We start from the raw sequence: 15,371 nt of genomic DNA, 5'->3' as shown, positions 1-15,371 counted from the left end.
CAAGAGCTCAGTGAGTACCAAATACAATGTTAAAAATGTAGAAATTATTTCCGCTACAAAGACAGCATATGATATTCCTCAGGGGTGGGAATTATATGGCCAGCATTGACTTTAATTGTCTGGATACTTGAGTATTGATTTATGTGGTAGCATAGCAAGAGCAGTTTCCTGTGTGCATTATGTGTTTGGACAGCCCTGCATTTAGTGCACAGGTACAGCACCACCCGCAACCCTGATTGGTGCGCGGAGCTGCTTATCACCACAGCAGTACCACGTCCCTGTTTTAAAGGGGGAAGCGTCGGTGCAAAGGGGAGAAAACACAGATTGGAGGAAAGGAGAAAATGGACTGGCCAGTGACCAAGAGAGGTAGTCCCTTAAAACAAAGGAGGAAAAATGGAAAAAAAAGCATAGGACAAAGATAGAGAGTGAGAGCGCCTGATCTTATGGATTAAGGCAGGTGGTTGGGAGTGAGTCTCATAGCCATGGGAGCTGTAGGCTTTGAAAGGGGCACTCCTGGGCATTCCTATTGAGCAGTTTCTTATGAGCAGGAGTGGACTGATTGACGGCATTTCCCCGCAAGAGCCAAAGGTGAGTGGTGGGAGAGGCCTGTGGGGCTCAACATGTTGCCCTGTAGATGCCAAAGGAAGGGCATCAGGGAATGGAGCCCAGATAAGAAGGTTGACTGCCCATGTTGGCTGGCATCTCATCCTTCTGCAAGGTCCGGAAAGGATAGGAGGAGATGCCAAGTTTAAAGAGAAGCATTGGGGCTCACTGTTTTTATGGACTGTCTGTGGGCTTTTAACCTCATCATTTTGAAAGGAATATTTTGTTGAACCGTTTTTAACTTCCACTGATTCACTTTTTATTTTGATCAATTATTTAAAGATGATGTTGCACTGCATTTTGGGACACTATTTTATTTAGTTAATTTTTAATAAAAGCACTGAGCACCTGTTTTACCATCCCCTTGCTTTGTGTGTTTTGTCCTCATCTGCCAAACTCATCCAGTTACTTTATCGATGGTTTTGGGTTCAAGAGGATCCCAGACGCCTTCTAATTAGCAGTTTGTAATTTCCAATGCCTTAACTGTACATCACAGGCAGGGGAAGCAACACTGAGTGTTCTCTGATTTAAAGATTAGTCATCAGTGTGTGGTAGATTTTCATGCCTTTATGTCTGTAAGGTACTATATCATTAAAAACTCTTGGATGTTTAAACATAACAAAGAGATCACACAGTCTAAATCAGTTCAAATATTTGTGTTGTAATTTGAAGTACAGCTAAATTCTTTCATTACCGTTTTATCAAGCTAGAAAATTTTTTTTTAAAGTAAAAATAAATAAAAAAAAACAGCCATTTTTGAGAAGTTTTGCACTGATAATTTTTAGTACATGTTCCATCTTGCATACAAAACAGGATTACAAATATCTGCTGGAACAGAACTTGTTTGTAATCTGAGGGCTGTCCATAATTATAAAGTCGGTTAAGGTACTGTTAAGAGTCAATGTAGAGGAAACCTTGGCCATAATACCTATATATTGACTCTGGAGTCACAATAACGTTAATATTCTGATTTGACTCCACACTTTTTATTTTCTTTAACGTTGGATAATAAGTGGTTAAGAAGACTGTCTTGCTCTTCAGTGCCACTGAGTGTATAAATGGCATTCATTTGGAATTCTGATTATTGTTGTAATACACTATAGAAATAAAGTTACATGGATTGATGCATATTAGCAATCTGAAATCCTGATTTGTCATTCACCAAGTTTATAAAATTTCAGTCTTTATGATTTCCTCCTTAAACATATACATTTTCCATACTTTAGACTGTTTTTTGGTTATGTCTGTACATTTTCCTTTGGTAAAAGCCAAAAAAAGAGCTGAAGTATATTCTGAATAGGAGGAATTAATCATTAATTGAGAAATGTTGCTGTACACTTGAATATTAAGATTTTTTTTTGTTCTTGTTTGCCAGCTGTGTTCTCGGCTGTTAAGTTTTTCACTAATTGTAATTCTTTAGTTCTGTAAAAATGCTTCCACGACTTGTACAACATATATATGTAAGGTACAACATTAACATTTTACTCAGGAAATTATTTTTTAAGCAATTAGTAATAATAAGTTAATTTATGCAGATTACCTATAGGAGGATCAACATTGTTTATTACTGCTTTGCATATTAGCCATTAATTTTTTCAAGATCAAGTACTTAACAAATCAGAAGTTTAAAATACTATGTTACGAAACTCATTTTTTTACATCTTAAATTTTGGAATTACATCAGATGCTAGAATTTACAATAAATGTAAGCATTCACTTGTGCCTATTTAAAAGTAAGTTCTGTACAATTCATTTCTGTATTGTGCTTCACTGAATGCAGACTTGGAGTGCTGTAGAAATTGTGTGGGTAAAATACAATTACAAACCACATTATATGCAAACATAGCAATACAGGATAGTTTAAACACTTAGAAGAGAAAAGCAATTTCAATTTCATACTGATGGCCATTAATATTACTTTTAACCTACAACAAGTTGATCGTGCTGGAGAGAACACCAAAAGCTCCGGTCAACACTGTCCCTTAAGGAAATAAACCTTGGGGTGCGTCCATGCTCTATGATAAAGGTTCAAAAAAGTTAACAAATTTAAAGCATCTGAAGTTTTTAAGTGTAATGGTATGTGTTCAAACAGTGACCTAAACTTGTGACTGTTTTTTGCTTACAGTTCTCCAGCCAGCTGTGGAGGCTTTCTTCCTTGTTCATGCTACTGAGCGTGAAAGCAAACCACCAGTTCGTGATACACGAGAAAGTCAGTTGGCTCATATTAAAGATGAGCCCCCCCCTTTGTCTCCAGCACCTCTTACCCCAGCAACTCCATCTTCTTTGGACCCCTTTTTTTCAAGAGAACCTTCATCTATGCACATCTCTTCTAGTTTACCACCAGACACACAGAAATTTCTTCGATTTGCAGGTAATCATAACAAATGTATATTTGTACAGTAACTCGAAACAGTGCAAAATAGTATCTCCCAGCAATTTCTAACCTAGAATAAAAGAAACCTTTGGTTGAATAGTTATCCATCTTTTTAAATTAAGTGCATTTTGTTTAGTCAAGCTGCAGAAAAAAATGAAATCTTCCAATATTAACTCATTAGGAAACAGGGATGTAAAACTTCACACATTTAACTTTATGTACATGGATTGTGTTTTAATGTGTCAAGATTAGAGTACACATGACACTTGTTTTCTTTATTCTCTTAGAAACGCATCGTACAGTCCTTAATCAGATTCTGCGTCAGTCCACCACTCATCTTGCAGATGGTCCCTTTGCTGTTTTGGTCGACTATATCAGAATACTAGATTTTGATGTAAAACGCAAGTATGTCATACTAGAAAAATAATTTCTTCACATGTTTAATTTTTTTTTTGTTATGTGATACAACCTGAAGGACTGAAGTTTTGTCATCGTCAGAATTCCCTTTAAAACCCCTTGTTTGTTCAGGTATTTTCGTCAGGAATTGGAACGCTTGGATGAAGGACTTAGAAAAGAAGACATGGCTGTCCATGTAAGGAGGGACCATGTTTTCGAGGATTCTTACAGAGAGCTGCATCGCAAAAGTCCTGAAGAAATGAAGAACAGATTGTAAGATTTGTTTTGATTATTTTATTACCCTGGGAAAATAAAGAACTTTTGAGATTTAACTTCTTTATTTTATTTTTTTCTCCAAGGTATATAGTATTTGAAGGAGAGGAGGGCCAAGATGCTGGGGGTCTGCTCCGTGAGTGGTATATGATCATCTCCAGGGAAATGTTTAACCCTATGTATGCACTGTTTCGCACCTCTCCTGGAGACAGAGTTACGTATACAATTAATCCATCATCTCATTGCAATCCCAACCACCTTAGCTATTTTAAATTTGTTGGACGGGTGGTAGCTAAGGCTGTATATGACAACCGGCTGCTTGAATGCTATTTTACCAGGAGCTTCTACAAGCATATTCTAGGCAAAAGTGTTAGGTAAGTTATTTTTTTTACCTTTCTGTTTTAGGTTTAAGTGAGTTTGCATGTACTATAATAAGAGAAGATCACTTCTTTGAGGGTATTTTCTTAACACTAGAATCTGAAACCAGTCGAAAAAAGTTATGTTGGGCCACCTTAATTCTTTGATGGCTGAATATTTTTTCCCAAAACTCAGTTTTCTGAAAAGCAGCCAATGCACTGGTTTCACACATACAGTAAATCAACATCAAACGTCTGTTGCTGTGTGCTGTGGTTGCTGTTGTCTGGCAGGAGTGGCAGTGCAGGGGTTGCTCGATGGCCAGCAGAAAGGTACGGCGGGCCGGCTACCTCTTTGTTTTCATACAGCAGGTGGGCGATGGTGGTAGTTGCACTAAGACGCAATATAGTTTATACCTCTTGTCATCATAAGTGGTGGTCCTTCTAGGCGTATCAGCTACACGAACGCGTTCAGCACTACGACCAGCTGTGGATAGGCCAATGCTGGTCCCTCACTTTCATTTTCGATATCCATCTCCAGAACACTTGCATCAAACTCAGAGTCTGATTCAGCGATATGTACAACATACATGGAGTATTTTGCTTTGCACATTTGTTTTAGTCTCTTGCCAGATGTTGATGCTATTTTACAGGCTGTTTACTTTTCACTACTCATGAATGCACCGGAAATCGAGGTCAAATCAACAAAGCTACATAACTTTCCTTCAACCAAAGGGCGAGTTTTATCACAGTTTACAGCCCATTACTGTCCTCTACTCCTGAATTTTGACAAAAGTCAACATCAGCCCTGAAAGAGTTAAATTCCCTTGTACCTCTTCATCAGTGTCTTTGTTTTGTAAATGTGTCAATCAGTACAAGTAGCCTACTGTTCAATCCCTCACCGACTCAGGGTAAATATATTATTTGGAACACAGTGTTCAGTGTCTACAATGATCTGGATAAATATAGGATGACAGGAAATGCGAGACAAGAAATATTGCATACAAAATCTTTTTTTCATGTTCTACTAATTGGCAAAATGCTGGCGTGAAGTATATGTGTGAAGGCTGAAGTCCAAATATCAAAAACATTTTCAAAAAAGGTATAACAACACAAGTACACTTTTATTCAAGGATATAACCAAAGAAAAAGAAATTATTCAATTTACATGTTGCTGTAAATGAGTAAAAACCAAAGCTTAAATATCATTTGACAGAAAGTTGACTGTCTGCTTGGCTGGTATAGAAGTAAGAACCGCTACCATGTAAGCAAAAGGTTGCGGGTTCGAGCCTGCAAGTATTATTATTATTACTATAATAAATGCATACATTGATTTGGGTCTGTAACACCCGGTGTAAATTTTTTGCTTCTTGTAAAAGATGTCACTGAAGGGATATAAGCAGACACACAAATGCTGGTGAATCATGTCGTCTTTGGTATCTTGTCACTAGAATTTTTTTTTGTTCAGTTTTACTCTTGTAAAAGCACACTTGTTTTGTTATACCTTTGTGAAAGTGTTTATTTAAATTCCTCTAACCACTTGAATGACATGAAATTTGTCTCCACCTCTCTCGTGCATGCGTACACACTTTCATACATGAAACCATCACTATTTGAAAATGCCATGTCATTTAAACTTTTTTTCCCCCTAATCTTGCCCAATCTCAAATGCCGAATGATAGTCTGATAGTGGTCATTGAGCATCATATCTTTGATTGCTGGTACAACAAATAGTTCCGAACAGGCATCAACCACAGCACCAACTTTGGTCATTGCTGCTTTTGTGTAAAGAATGGAGATGAATGCCATGAAAACGAAGAGAATAAGACTGAATTTAAAAAAAACACATTTGCAAAGTAAAGGTGCTGATGAGAAGGTGGGAGGGAATCTAAGGTTGTTCGGCATTACAACTTTTTTCTTAGGCTTCAGGAATTCTACTGTTAATACTGAAATATTGTGAACTTTACCTTTTACTGCTTTATGTAATTTTCAATTTCTGAAATAAGGTGTTAACCATTATAGCATACTATTACTCATGTGTCCAGAGAAGTCTTTTTTTTGTCTAATGATCTGAAAGAAAACTTTCAGTGAATATGAAAATACCTTTGTTGCTTTGCGATAAAATGTAGACAAATCTGTTCATTTTTTTGGTTGTTACTCTGTAACTGGTGATCTAAAATAAGTGATTTGCCAATTTATAACTTTTATAGTTCATAGTGTGTGATAGTTTCAAAAACCAAATCAGCATGGATTACATCTTGAGAAATTTCCCAACTAGGCAACTAGTCTAGTTATGGGCATCAGAATTCAGTCAGTCAAGAGGTTCTACAGAATTTAAGATTTCTCAACATCTGGTTAATTCTTAGCACCCAAGACAGAGTAAAATACTGACCCTGTGGCATTGTAATTGATAAGGAAATCCTGTGTCTGAGGTAGCAGTCACTAATAGTTATTTTTTTATGGATCAGGTAAGTGCATTCTTCATCAACAGCTAAACATGAGCAAGGTCTGTGCACCTGAAGCTAATAATTTTGAACACTGAGAACTTGAAAAGGCATTTCGTAACTGGGGAGAGTCATGGAATAATCATTATGATTAACAGTCCAAATATTTTAAAACATTGACAACACGTTCAAGATCCAAGTCTGCGCTGGCAACCTGTATGTGCAGATTAATTTATTTTATTCTATTTTTTTACTAATGAATATTAATGTTGATTTGCTTTGGTGTTTGGCTGGCTGTTGAGTAAAATGGCAGAGACAGATGGTGACCATCCATCTTATGCTTTATGACAGTGCCACTGTTCATACTCCATCCATTGGAAATGTTTCTCTGTAAAACTGGATACGAAGAGATTGCATAATCACTATTTTCCCCATACCTCTCCCTATGTAACTAGCATTTGGTCCCCAGTCTGAAGTGTTAATCTCTGTGGAATGTGCAATGCTAATAATGAAGACACCAAGTTAGCTCTATAGGAGCAGTTGCACAAGCAAATCAAAATGTTTTGAGTGACGTGTGTTATTGTAGATTTGGGTTATTTTGAAAAATGTAACTCATTTCGTTTCCAGTGATTTGTCTAAAGGTCAGGCTCCAAAGTTTTCTGATCATGCATTGTAGTCAGTAAATGTCAGATTCATCTCTGCGACACTAGGTCATTAGTCATTAACTTTGTGGGGTTTTTTGATAGTTGAACAGGGCCGTATTCTATAATTCACAAAGGTTAAATGCTTGTTTGATTTGTGCGTTTACATTTTTTTATTACAGTGAAAAGCACCCAATGGAACCACCCTCTTATTTTAAAGCTTGGACACCAATATATAAACAATAAATGTTAATTTGGTGAAGTCAGATTTTTTTTTTAAACAATGGTCACTTTGCGTTCACTTTTGTTTTGCATGCTGCTTTGAAAATTCCAACAATTTCTTTGCTAAGTGAGGAGCATTGCAAAAGTTTTCCATAGTAGCATTACAGTGAGCCACAGACTTAAAGAGAAGCAACGTTTATTGGACTTGCCAGTACACCAACTTGTGATTGATATGGCCACATAATGGAGCAGTGCATGGACAATGCTAGAAAGGGTATTGGATCAACAGTTATTCATCTCAGCAGCCCGGCATATAGGTAGCAAGGTTGCACCTGGTGTGACTTCCATGCAGTGCACAGGTGCCCAGTCTTTTTTAATGTGCAATTGTCGCATAGGAGTTTACTGCCCACAATGTTCAGTTGTCCACATATCTGATTTAAGAGTCAGACACTCATTTCAGTTAAAGAGGACACTCCATTTTATGCAAAATAGTAAAGTGCTTTTTCCAGGCGTTTACGCCATCTTCTGGATTGGACACCAAAAACTAATGTAAGCAAAAATCTACATATAGAAATTGAGCAGGATAGAGATTGACAAGATCGATGTTGAGACTTTAAGAATGGATATTGAATTGTTTAAATGAAAAATAACGATTGCTCAGAAAATCAGTATTTATTTATTTTATTTTTTTTACCCAGGCCTACATAGTTGATTGAAATTTTCATTTATTGAAATTATATTGCATTTTATTTAATGTTATGTGGTCAGGTTGCAAAATAAGTACTGTAATAGCAATAAACATAACCCTGGTTTACAGTTTTAAGTTTTATTCTGGTTTTCAAGTCCACAATTATCATTTTAATTGAGAGCTTTATTAGAAGTCATTATACCTATAGAAATGGTGTCTAGATAGAGAGTTTTGTATGGTTTGAATACCATAACTTTTTTAATCTGTATTGTAAATCTATTACAGTCATTGTTATTACTACTATTACTGTTAGGGCACGTGGCAAAGGGCCTTTGAAAAAGCAGATACTTTGCAGTATTTGCACCGTAAAGGAGTTGCAATAGTAACTGCACACCCAGATTATGGTTATTTAATCTGGAGAGTTTTCATTTGTTTAAGACTAGAGTGTGTACTTGTAGGATTTGAAATATGTAGACAATTATTCTGATAATTTAGTGGAACTTGTTATGAAAAAAAAATGTCGTCTTTGTCCGTAGGTATACAGACATGGAAAGTGAAGATTACCACTTTTACCAAGGCTTGGTTTATTTGCTGGAGAATGATGTTTCCACTTTAGGATATGAGCTCACATTTAGCACTGAGGTTTGTTTATACTTGTATATTTTTGTTGTTTAAACATCATTAACATACTGGTCATGAATACTTTTTTTGTTAACAGTTTTTGGACAAAGATATTTCAAATCTACTTTAGTTTTCTGATAAATCAGTTTTGTTCTATATAACTACAAGAAGTAAAAACAAAATTTAACTGTGCAGGTTTTTTGCTACAAGCTTTTTACTTTTCATTTGCCAAAATTAGCTTGTTTTATTGCACATATCAAGTCACCCTAATGTCTCGCTACATTCATTTTTGCTGCACAGGTTCAAGAATTTGGTGTTTGTGAAGTCCGTGACCTTAAGCCTAATGGAGCAAATATTCTTGTGACTGAAGAAAACAAGAAAGAGTATGTGCACTTAGTTTGTCAAATGAAGATGACAGGTATGCATCATTTAATGCCATAATGTTGGGTCCTTTACATAAACAAAATATGTATGAAATGAAACACTTCACCTTAGCACTCTGGAGAAGGTTTTTGTCCAGGATATCCCTGTACTTGGCCGCATTCATCTTTCCCTCGATTGCAACCAGTCGTCCTGTCCCTGCAGCTGAAAAACACCCCCTGTATTGGACAAGTGATGAGCAGTGCCTGGTTGTCTCCACAAATACCGCTTAGAATTAAGGCCAAAAAGTTGTATCTTGGTCTTAGCTGACCAGAGAATCTTATTTCTCACCATTTCAGAGTCCTTCGGGTCTCTTTTCGCAGACTCCATGCGGGCTGTCATGTGTCTTGCACTGAGGAGAGACTTCCGACAGGCCACTCTGCCATAAAGCCCTGACTGGTGGGGGGCTGCAGTGATGGTTGACTTTCTACAACTTTCTCCCATCCCAAACGTCTTCCATTTAAGGATTATGGAGGCCACTGTGCCCTTGGGAACCTTAAGTGCAGCAAAATTTTTTTTGTAACCTTGGCCAGATCTGTGCCTTGCCACAATTCTGTGTCTGAGCTCTTCAGGCAGTTCCTTTGACCTCATGATTCTCATTTGCTCTGACATGCATTGTGAGCTGTAAAGTCTTATATAGACAGGTGTGTGGCTTTCCTAATCAAGTCCAATCAGTATAATCAAACACAGCTGGACTCAAATGAAGGTGATCTCAAGGATGATCAGAAGAAATGGAAAGCACCTGAGTTAAATATGAGTGTCACAGCAAAGGGTCTGAATACTTAGGAACATGTGATATTTCAGTTTTTCTTTTTTAATAAATCTGCAACAATTTCAAAAATTCTTTTTTGTCTGTCAATATGGGGTGCTGTGTGTACATTAATGAGGAAAAAAATTAATTTTAAATGATTTTAGCAAATAGCTGCAATATAACAAAGAGTGAAAAATTGAAGGGGGTCTGAATACTTTCCGTACCCACTATCTACCTAAATGTGTAGCATTCTGTCTGTCTTGAATACAACGAATAGTTGCTTGGTTTTTTTTTTTCCTTGATTATCTCAGTGGGTGAGATGGATGGCTTGTTATATACTTGGAAGAAGATTAGTGTTTTTCAGCAAGTATAGTCTGACATTTATTTGTCAAAAAAGATATCAAAAACAATTCAATACTATTGCCCGTCCATCTTGTTTTGTATGGAGTAACTTAAGTAATGTCCATTGCCATCAGGAGTCCATGATTGACCCGTCTAGTAAAGTGAGAGCGAGGAAGCTGTTCAGCTGCTTGATATTTATACGCTTCCACATACAGTGCATCCGGAAAGTATTCACTGGTCATCACTTTTTCCGCATTTTATGTTACAGCCTTATTTCAAAATGGATTAAATTAATTTTTTTCCTCAGAATTTAACACACAACACCCCATAATGACAACATGAAAAAAGTTTACTTGAGGTTTTTGCAAATTTATTAAAAATAAAAAAACTGAGAAATCACATGTACATAAGTATTCACAGCCTTTGCTCAATACTTTGTCGATACACCTTTGCCAGCAATTACAGCCTCAAGTCTTTTTGAATATGATGCCACAAGCTTGGCACACCTATCCTTGGCCAGTTTCGCCCATTCCTCTTTGCAGCACCTCTCAAGCTCCATCAGGTTGGATGAGAAGCGTCGGTACACAGCCATTTTAAGATCTCTCCAGAGATGTTCAATCGGATTCAAGTCTGGGCTCTGGCTGGGCCACTCAAGGACAGTCACAGAGTTGTCCTGAAGCCACTCCTTTGATATCTTGGCTGTGTGCTTAGGGTTGTTGTCCTGCTGAAAGATGAACCGTCGCCCCAGTCTGAGGTCAAGAGCGCTCTGGAACAGGTTTTCATCCAGGATGTCTCTGTACATTGCTGCAATCATCTTTCCTTTTATCCTAACTAGTCTCCCAGTTCCTGCCGCTGAAAAACATCCCCATAGCATGATGCTGCCACCACCATTCTTCACTGTAGGGATGATATTGGCCTGGTGATGTGCGGTGCCTGGTTTCCTCCAAACATGACGCCTGGCATTCACACCAAAGAGTTCAATCTTTGTCTCATTAGACCAGAAAATTTTGTTTCTCATGGTCTGAGAGTCCTTCAGGTGCCTTTTGGCAAACTCCAGGCAGGCTGCCATGTGCCTTTTACTAAGGAGTGGCTTCTGTCTGGCCACTCTACCATACAGGCCTTATTGGTGGATTGCTGCAGAGATGGTTGTCCTTCTGGAAGGTTCTCCTCTCTCCACAGAGGATCTCTGGAGCTCATCGGGTTCTTGGTCACCTCCCTGACAAAGGCCCTTCTCACCTGATTGCTCAGTTTAGATGGCCGGCCAGCTCTAGGAAGAGTCCTGGTGGTTTCGAACTTCTTCCACTTACATATGATGGAGGCCACTGTGCTCATTGGGACCTTCAAAGCAGCAGACATTTTTCTGTAACCTTCCCCAGATTTGTGCCTCGAGACAATCCTGTCTCGGAGGTCTACAGACAATTCCTTTGACTTCATGCTTGGTTTGTGCTCTGACATGAACTGTCAACTGTGGGACCTTCTATAGACAGGTGTGTGCCTTTCCAAATTATGTCCAATCAACTGAATTTACCACAGGTGGACTCCAATTAAGCTGCAGAAACATCTCAAGGATGATCAAGGGAAACAGGATGCACACTGAGCTTAATTTTCAGCTTCATGGCGAAGGCTGTGAATACTTATGTACATGTGCTTTCTCAAATTTTTAATAAATTTGCAAAAATCTCAAACTTTTTTCACGTTGTCATTATGGGGTGTTGTGTGTAGAATTCTGAGGAAAAAAATGAATTTAATCCATTTTGAAATAAGGCTGTAACATAACAAAATGTGGAAAAAGTGATGCGCTGTGAATACTTTCCGGATGCATACATATCTCCTCAAAAGTTATCTTGAAAGCTGGCCTTCTCCAGTACAAAAATAAATTTAGTTTTATACCTATACTACTACATTGAAATGCAATGAATGACCTAAAATGGCAAAAAGGTAAGCAGTAAATTGCCAGAGGTTTAAATTTAAAGTTTAGCATAGCAAAAACTAAAAAAAGGAAAATCTCACAATATTACAAATGGGTCTTTAGGGAACAACTGAAAAGTTACAACCTACCGATGTTCTGCAGCAGTTGAAGTAAAGTAAGCCTTGTAAATAGAAGCAAACAATTTGCACAGATGTCGCAACTTCTGTTGATCTGTCTGTCTTAATGCAGAGTTGGAGAAGACTGTGTTAGTGCACCCTCTGAAGTACTACTTGGACAATAAATATTACAGTGATAATTGCAAGAATATGGCATTATTACCCTTAAAAGCGTGTAGGCCTATCATTTAGAGAAATTGCAAAAAAAAAAAAAAAAATCTAAGTATCAAGGAGTATGGTGTCCTACACAATCCAAAGGCAATTGGAAACTAGAGGTTCTGATAGGAGAAGGTCTGGCAGAACCAAAGTCACAACCCAAGCAGAAGACGCGGTACTGAGGGTCTCCAGCTTGTATGATGGATGCCTCACAGCACAACACCTTCATGCTCAGTGTGAGACTTTGCTGCAGGTTTGACAAGGTGAGTGGCAGTAAAAAAGCCATTCCTCCAAGGACAGATAGGGCCTTGAAATATCAACTGGGGACTACTGCAGACTGGAATTAGCCTCCCCTCCACAGTCGAAACTGAGTCTTGCTTTATAAATGGATAAATATGTGTACAAATCTTTTCTCATGCAGAAAATTCTGATGACTTTCAAGGGGATTGGATACTTTCACACGCTACTGTGTGTGTGTGTGTATATGTGTGTGTGTGTGTGTGTATATATATATATATATATATATATATATATGTATACATACATACATAAAATCTTTATACTTGCTGTGTATCTGTTTGCGTGGATGTTTATTGTAATGTTTTTACTTTGCACTTGTCGTATCTGTTTGTTACCACATCCTGTGAGTCCGTGTCCTGGTTCCTTTTTTAGATTATTTTTGTTTGACTTTTAACAGGTGCAATACGAAAACAGCTTGCAGCATTTTTGGAAGGGTTTTATGAAATCATTCCCAAAAGACTCATTTCCATTTTCACTGAGCAGGAACTTGAACTTTTAATATCTGGCCTCCCTACAATTGACATTGATGACCTCAAGGCTAACACAGAGTACCATAAATATCAGTCCAGTTCTATACAGGTTAGTAAATAAAAATCTGAAATACCTATGATGCTTTAAATCACCTTTATATAATAATGTAACCCTTTGGCATTTCTGTCAGAGAAGTATATACAGGACAGATGACCAAACTCCCCATCATGTGATGCTTATGCATTTTCTTTACAAACATCTTTTAGATACAGTGGTTCTGGAGGGCTTTGCGCTCCTTTGACCAGGCGGACCGTGCCAAGTTCCTTCAGTTTGTAACTGGGACCTCCAAAGTACCACTGCAAGGTTTTGCAGCTCTGGAGGGAATGAATGGTATTCAGAAATTTCAGATTCACAGAGATGATCGATCAACAGACAGACTGCCTTCTGCCCACACCTGGTGAGTCCTTTTTGAACATGTCCTTGGTTCATTATGATGAAGTAGTCCTGCTGTTTGTGTCTCAGCTTTGTTTTTAGATGTTTCCCAGTGTAGCCTCTGAAGGATTCTTGACACTCTACTGCCTTACGTGATACCGGCATTAGTGTTGTAAACACCTTTGTGCTGATTGGCTGATAACTGGCTAACATGTTTTCCTTTCCTTTGCCTGCAGTTTCAACCAGCTAGACCTGCCGGCATATGAAAGCTACGAGAAGCTAAGGCACATGCTGCTACTAGCCATTCAGGAGTGCTCAGAGGGCTTTGGCCTGGCATAGTCCTTAGCTGTGCTCCTCACTACTTGCATTTGTTTGTCATTGAGCCTTCTGACTCGACTTGAACCTTGGAAGCCTTGGAAATTGGCGTGCCGAGACGCTTGTTACCTACCACAGATGAACACAGCTTGAAATTTACTGTTGCCAGGAATGCAGAGTAAGCCAGTGAGGCTGTGGACATGCGATGTGGCATAAGGGGGCATGGAAAAAGAGGCTTTTTGTCCTCCGAGAAAGACTTCTAAAGTAAACATTTTGGAAAAAAATAAAAAATTATAGATGACATCCTGTTTGCATCTCTATTTTTGAGCTTGGAATATGTGATGACATTATAAGTGCACAGATCTGTACCAAGACATTTTAAAGTGAATGTGCTGGGAAGCAAGTGATTGTTCTAGGGTTTGGGTGCACCAAATAATAAAACGATAAAAGTAAAATTTAATATCTGAGGAAACCGTTCTGCTGCAGCCTGAGCTCTACATGGCCTCCCAATCCTTTTCTGGTTGTCCATCTCTTTTTCTGCTGTTGCTGAACATCTAGCTGCTTGTAAGAAAAAGTGTATATATATCTATATATAAATATATATATATACATACAGCTTAATTTAATTGAATGCAATTTTTTCACTTTGTAAATAACAGGAAGCAGACTGTTCCTTCATGGATCAGAAATATAAATGAAAGTGATTAAGAATTATCTTAATCTGAAAGATCTGCGCTAAGGTGGGCTTTGCAAATGACCTTTTTGGGCTTGTTTATAGCACACCATCTCTGGACAATATGATGATCTTGGAGTGTGGTGTGTGTGAGAGTGACTTGTTCACACCTTGGATGTTGCTTACTTGCAGCATGGATGCTAGTGATGGAGATGTCATACCCCAGTGTCAGAGTTCTGCTGGGAGAGTCCTCTCGTGGAACCCAACAGTACCACCAAATTAAGCCATAGGCCTTTTAACAAATACAAGTAAATACCAGAAAGCCTTCTGTTTTGGTTAGCAGTGCAGAGAGTATGAGCTGTTTGTAAATTTAAGCTTAAGTTGGGGTGTTTTTGCCCTCCCATAAATTGTTTCTATAAAACATGTTAATTCTTCAAATCTTTTAACTTGAGCACATTTCCTGCATCTAATCATAGAGGTGATTTGTTCTAGTGTGGGGATAAGACGGCTATAATCAGCCGCTCACCTCACAGCCCAAACAGATCTGTAGCCCGGGGTCTTCTCACACGGGCTGCTTGTCCTGAAGTTGATTTCTTTTTTGCTCTTCCTCACTGTTTTGTTGATGTTCAAGCTCCAGTCCAAATCTGTAAATGTTTGGCGTTTAGTCAGCAACAGTATGTATGGAGACGGGCAACAGCTTCATTTGTATCAGAAGGGATGGAAAGGGAGCTGCAGGCTTTACCACTGCTTAGAAATTTAAAATGTTTCAAAAATTGGGAGAATTTTCAATAAAGGTTTAGTTTGAAGCAAA

General features: G+C 38.1%; 1 protein-coding gene across 6 annotated transcripts in view; it reads left to right on the top strand.

Annotated features, from left to right (window-relative positions):
- The window catches only part of huwe1 (HECT, UBA and WWE domain containing E3 ubiquitin protein ligase 1), a 362,527-nt gene extending 347,156 nt beyond the window's left edge, over positions 1-15,371 (top strand). For all 6 annotated transcript variants that reach the window (XM_039775720.1, XM_039775721.1, XM_039775718.1 and 3 more), the window contains 9 exons: positions 2,729-2,974; positions 3,265-3,382; positions 3,506-3,646; positions 3,733-4,020; positions 8,531-8,636; positions 8,916-9,033; positions 13,067-13,248; positions 13,407-13,597; positions 13,809-15,371. In XM_039775720.1, coding sequence (XP_039631654.1) covers positions 2,729-2,974; positions 3,265-3,382; positions 3,506-3,646; positions 3,733-4,020; positions 8,531-8,636; positions 8,916-9,033; positions 13,067-13,248; positions 13,407-13,597; positions 13,809-13,911 — 1,493 coding nt within the window. In that variant the 3' untranslated portion in view covers positions 13,912-15,371. The remainder of the gene's footprint in view (positions 1-2,728; positions 2,975-3,264; positions 3,383-3,505; positions 3,647-3,732; positions 4,021-8,530; positions 8,637-8,915; positions 9,034-13,066; positions 13,249-13,406; positions 13,598-13,808) is intronic.

The sequence above is a fragment of the Polypterus senegalus genome, chromosome 13 (genome assembly GCF_016835505.1).
Source record: "Polypterus senegalus isolate Bchr_013 chromosome 13, ASM1683550v1, whole genome shotgun sequence".
NCBI classification, from domain to species: domain Eukaryota; kingdom Metazoa; phylum Chordata; class Cladistia; order Polypteriformes; family Polypteridae; genus Polypterus; species Polypterus senegalus.
The sequence above is the reverse complement of the archived record's forward strand: the minus strand, read 5'-3'. Positions and strand labels throughout refer to the sequence as shown.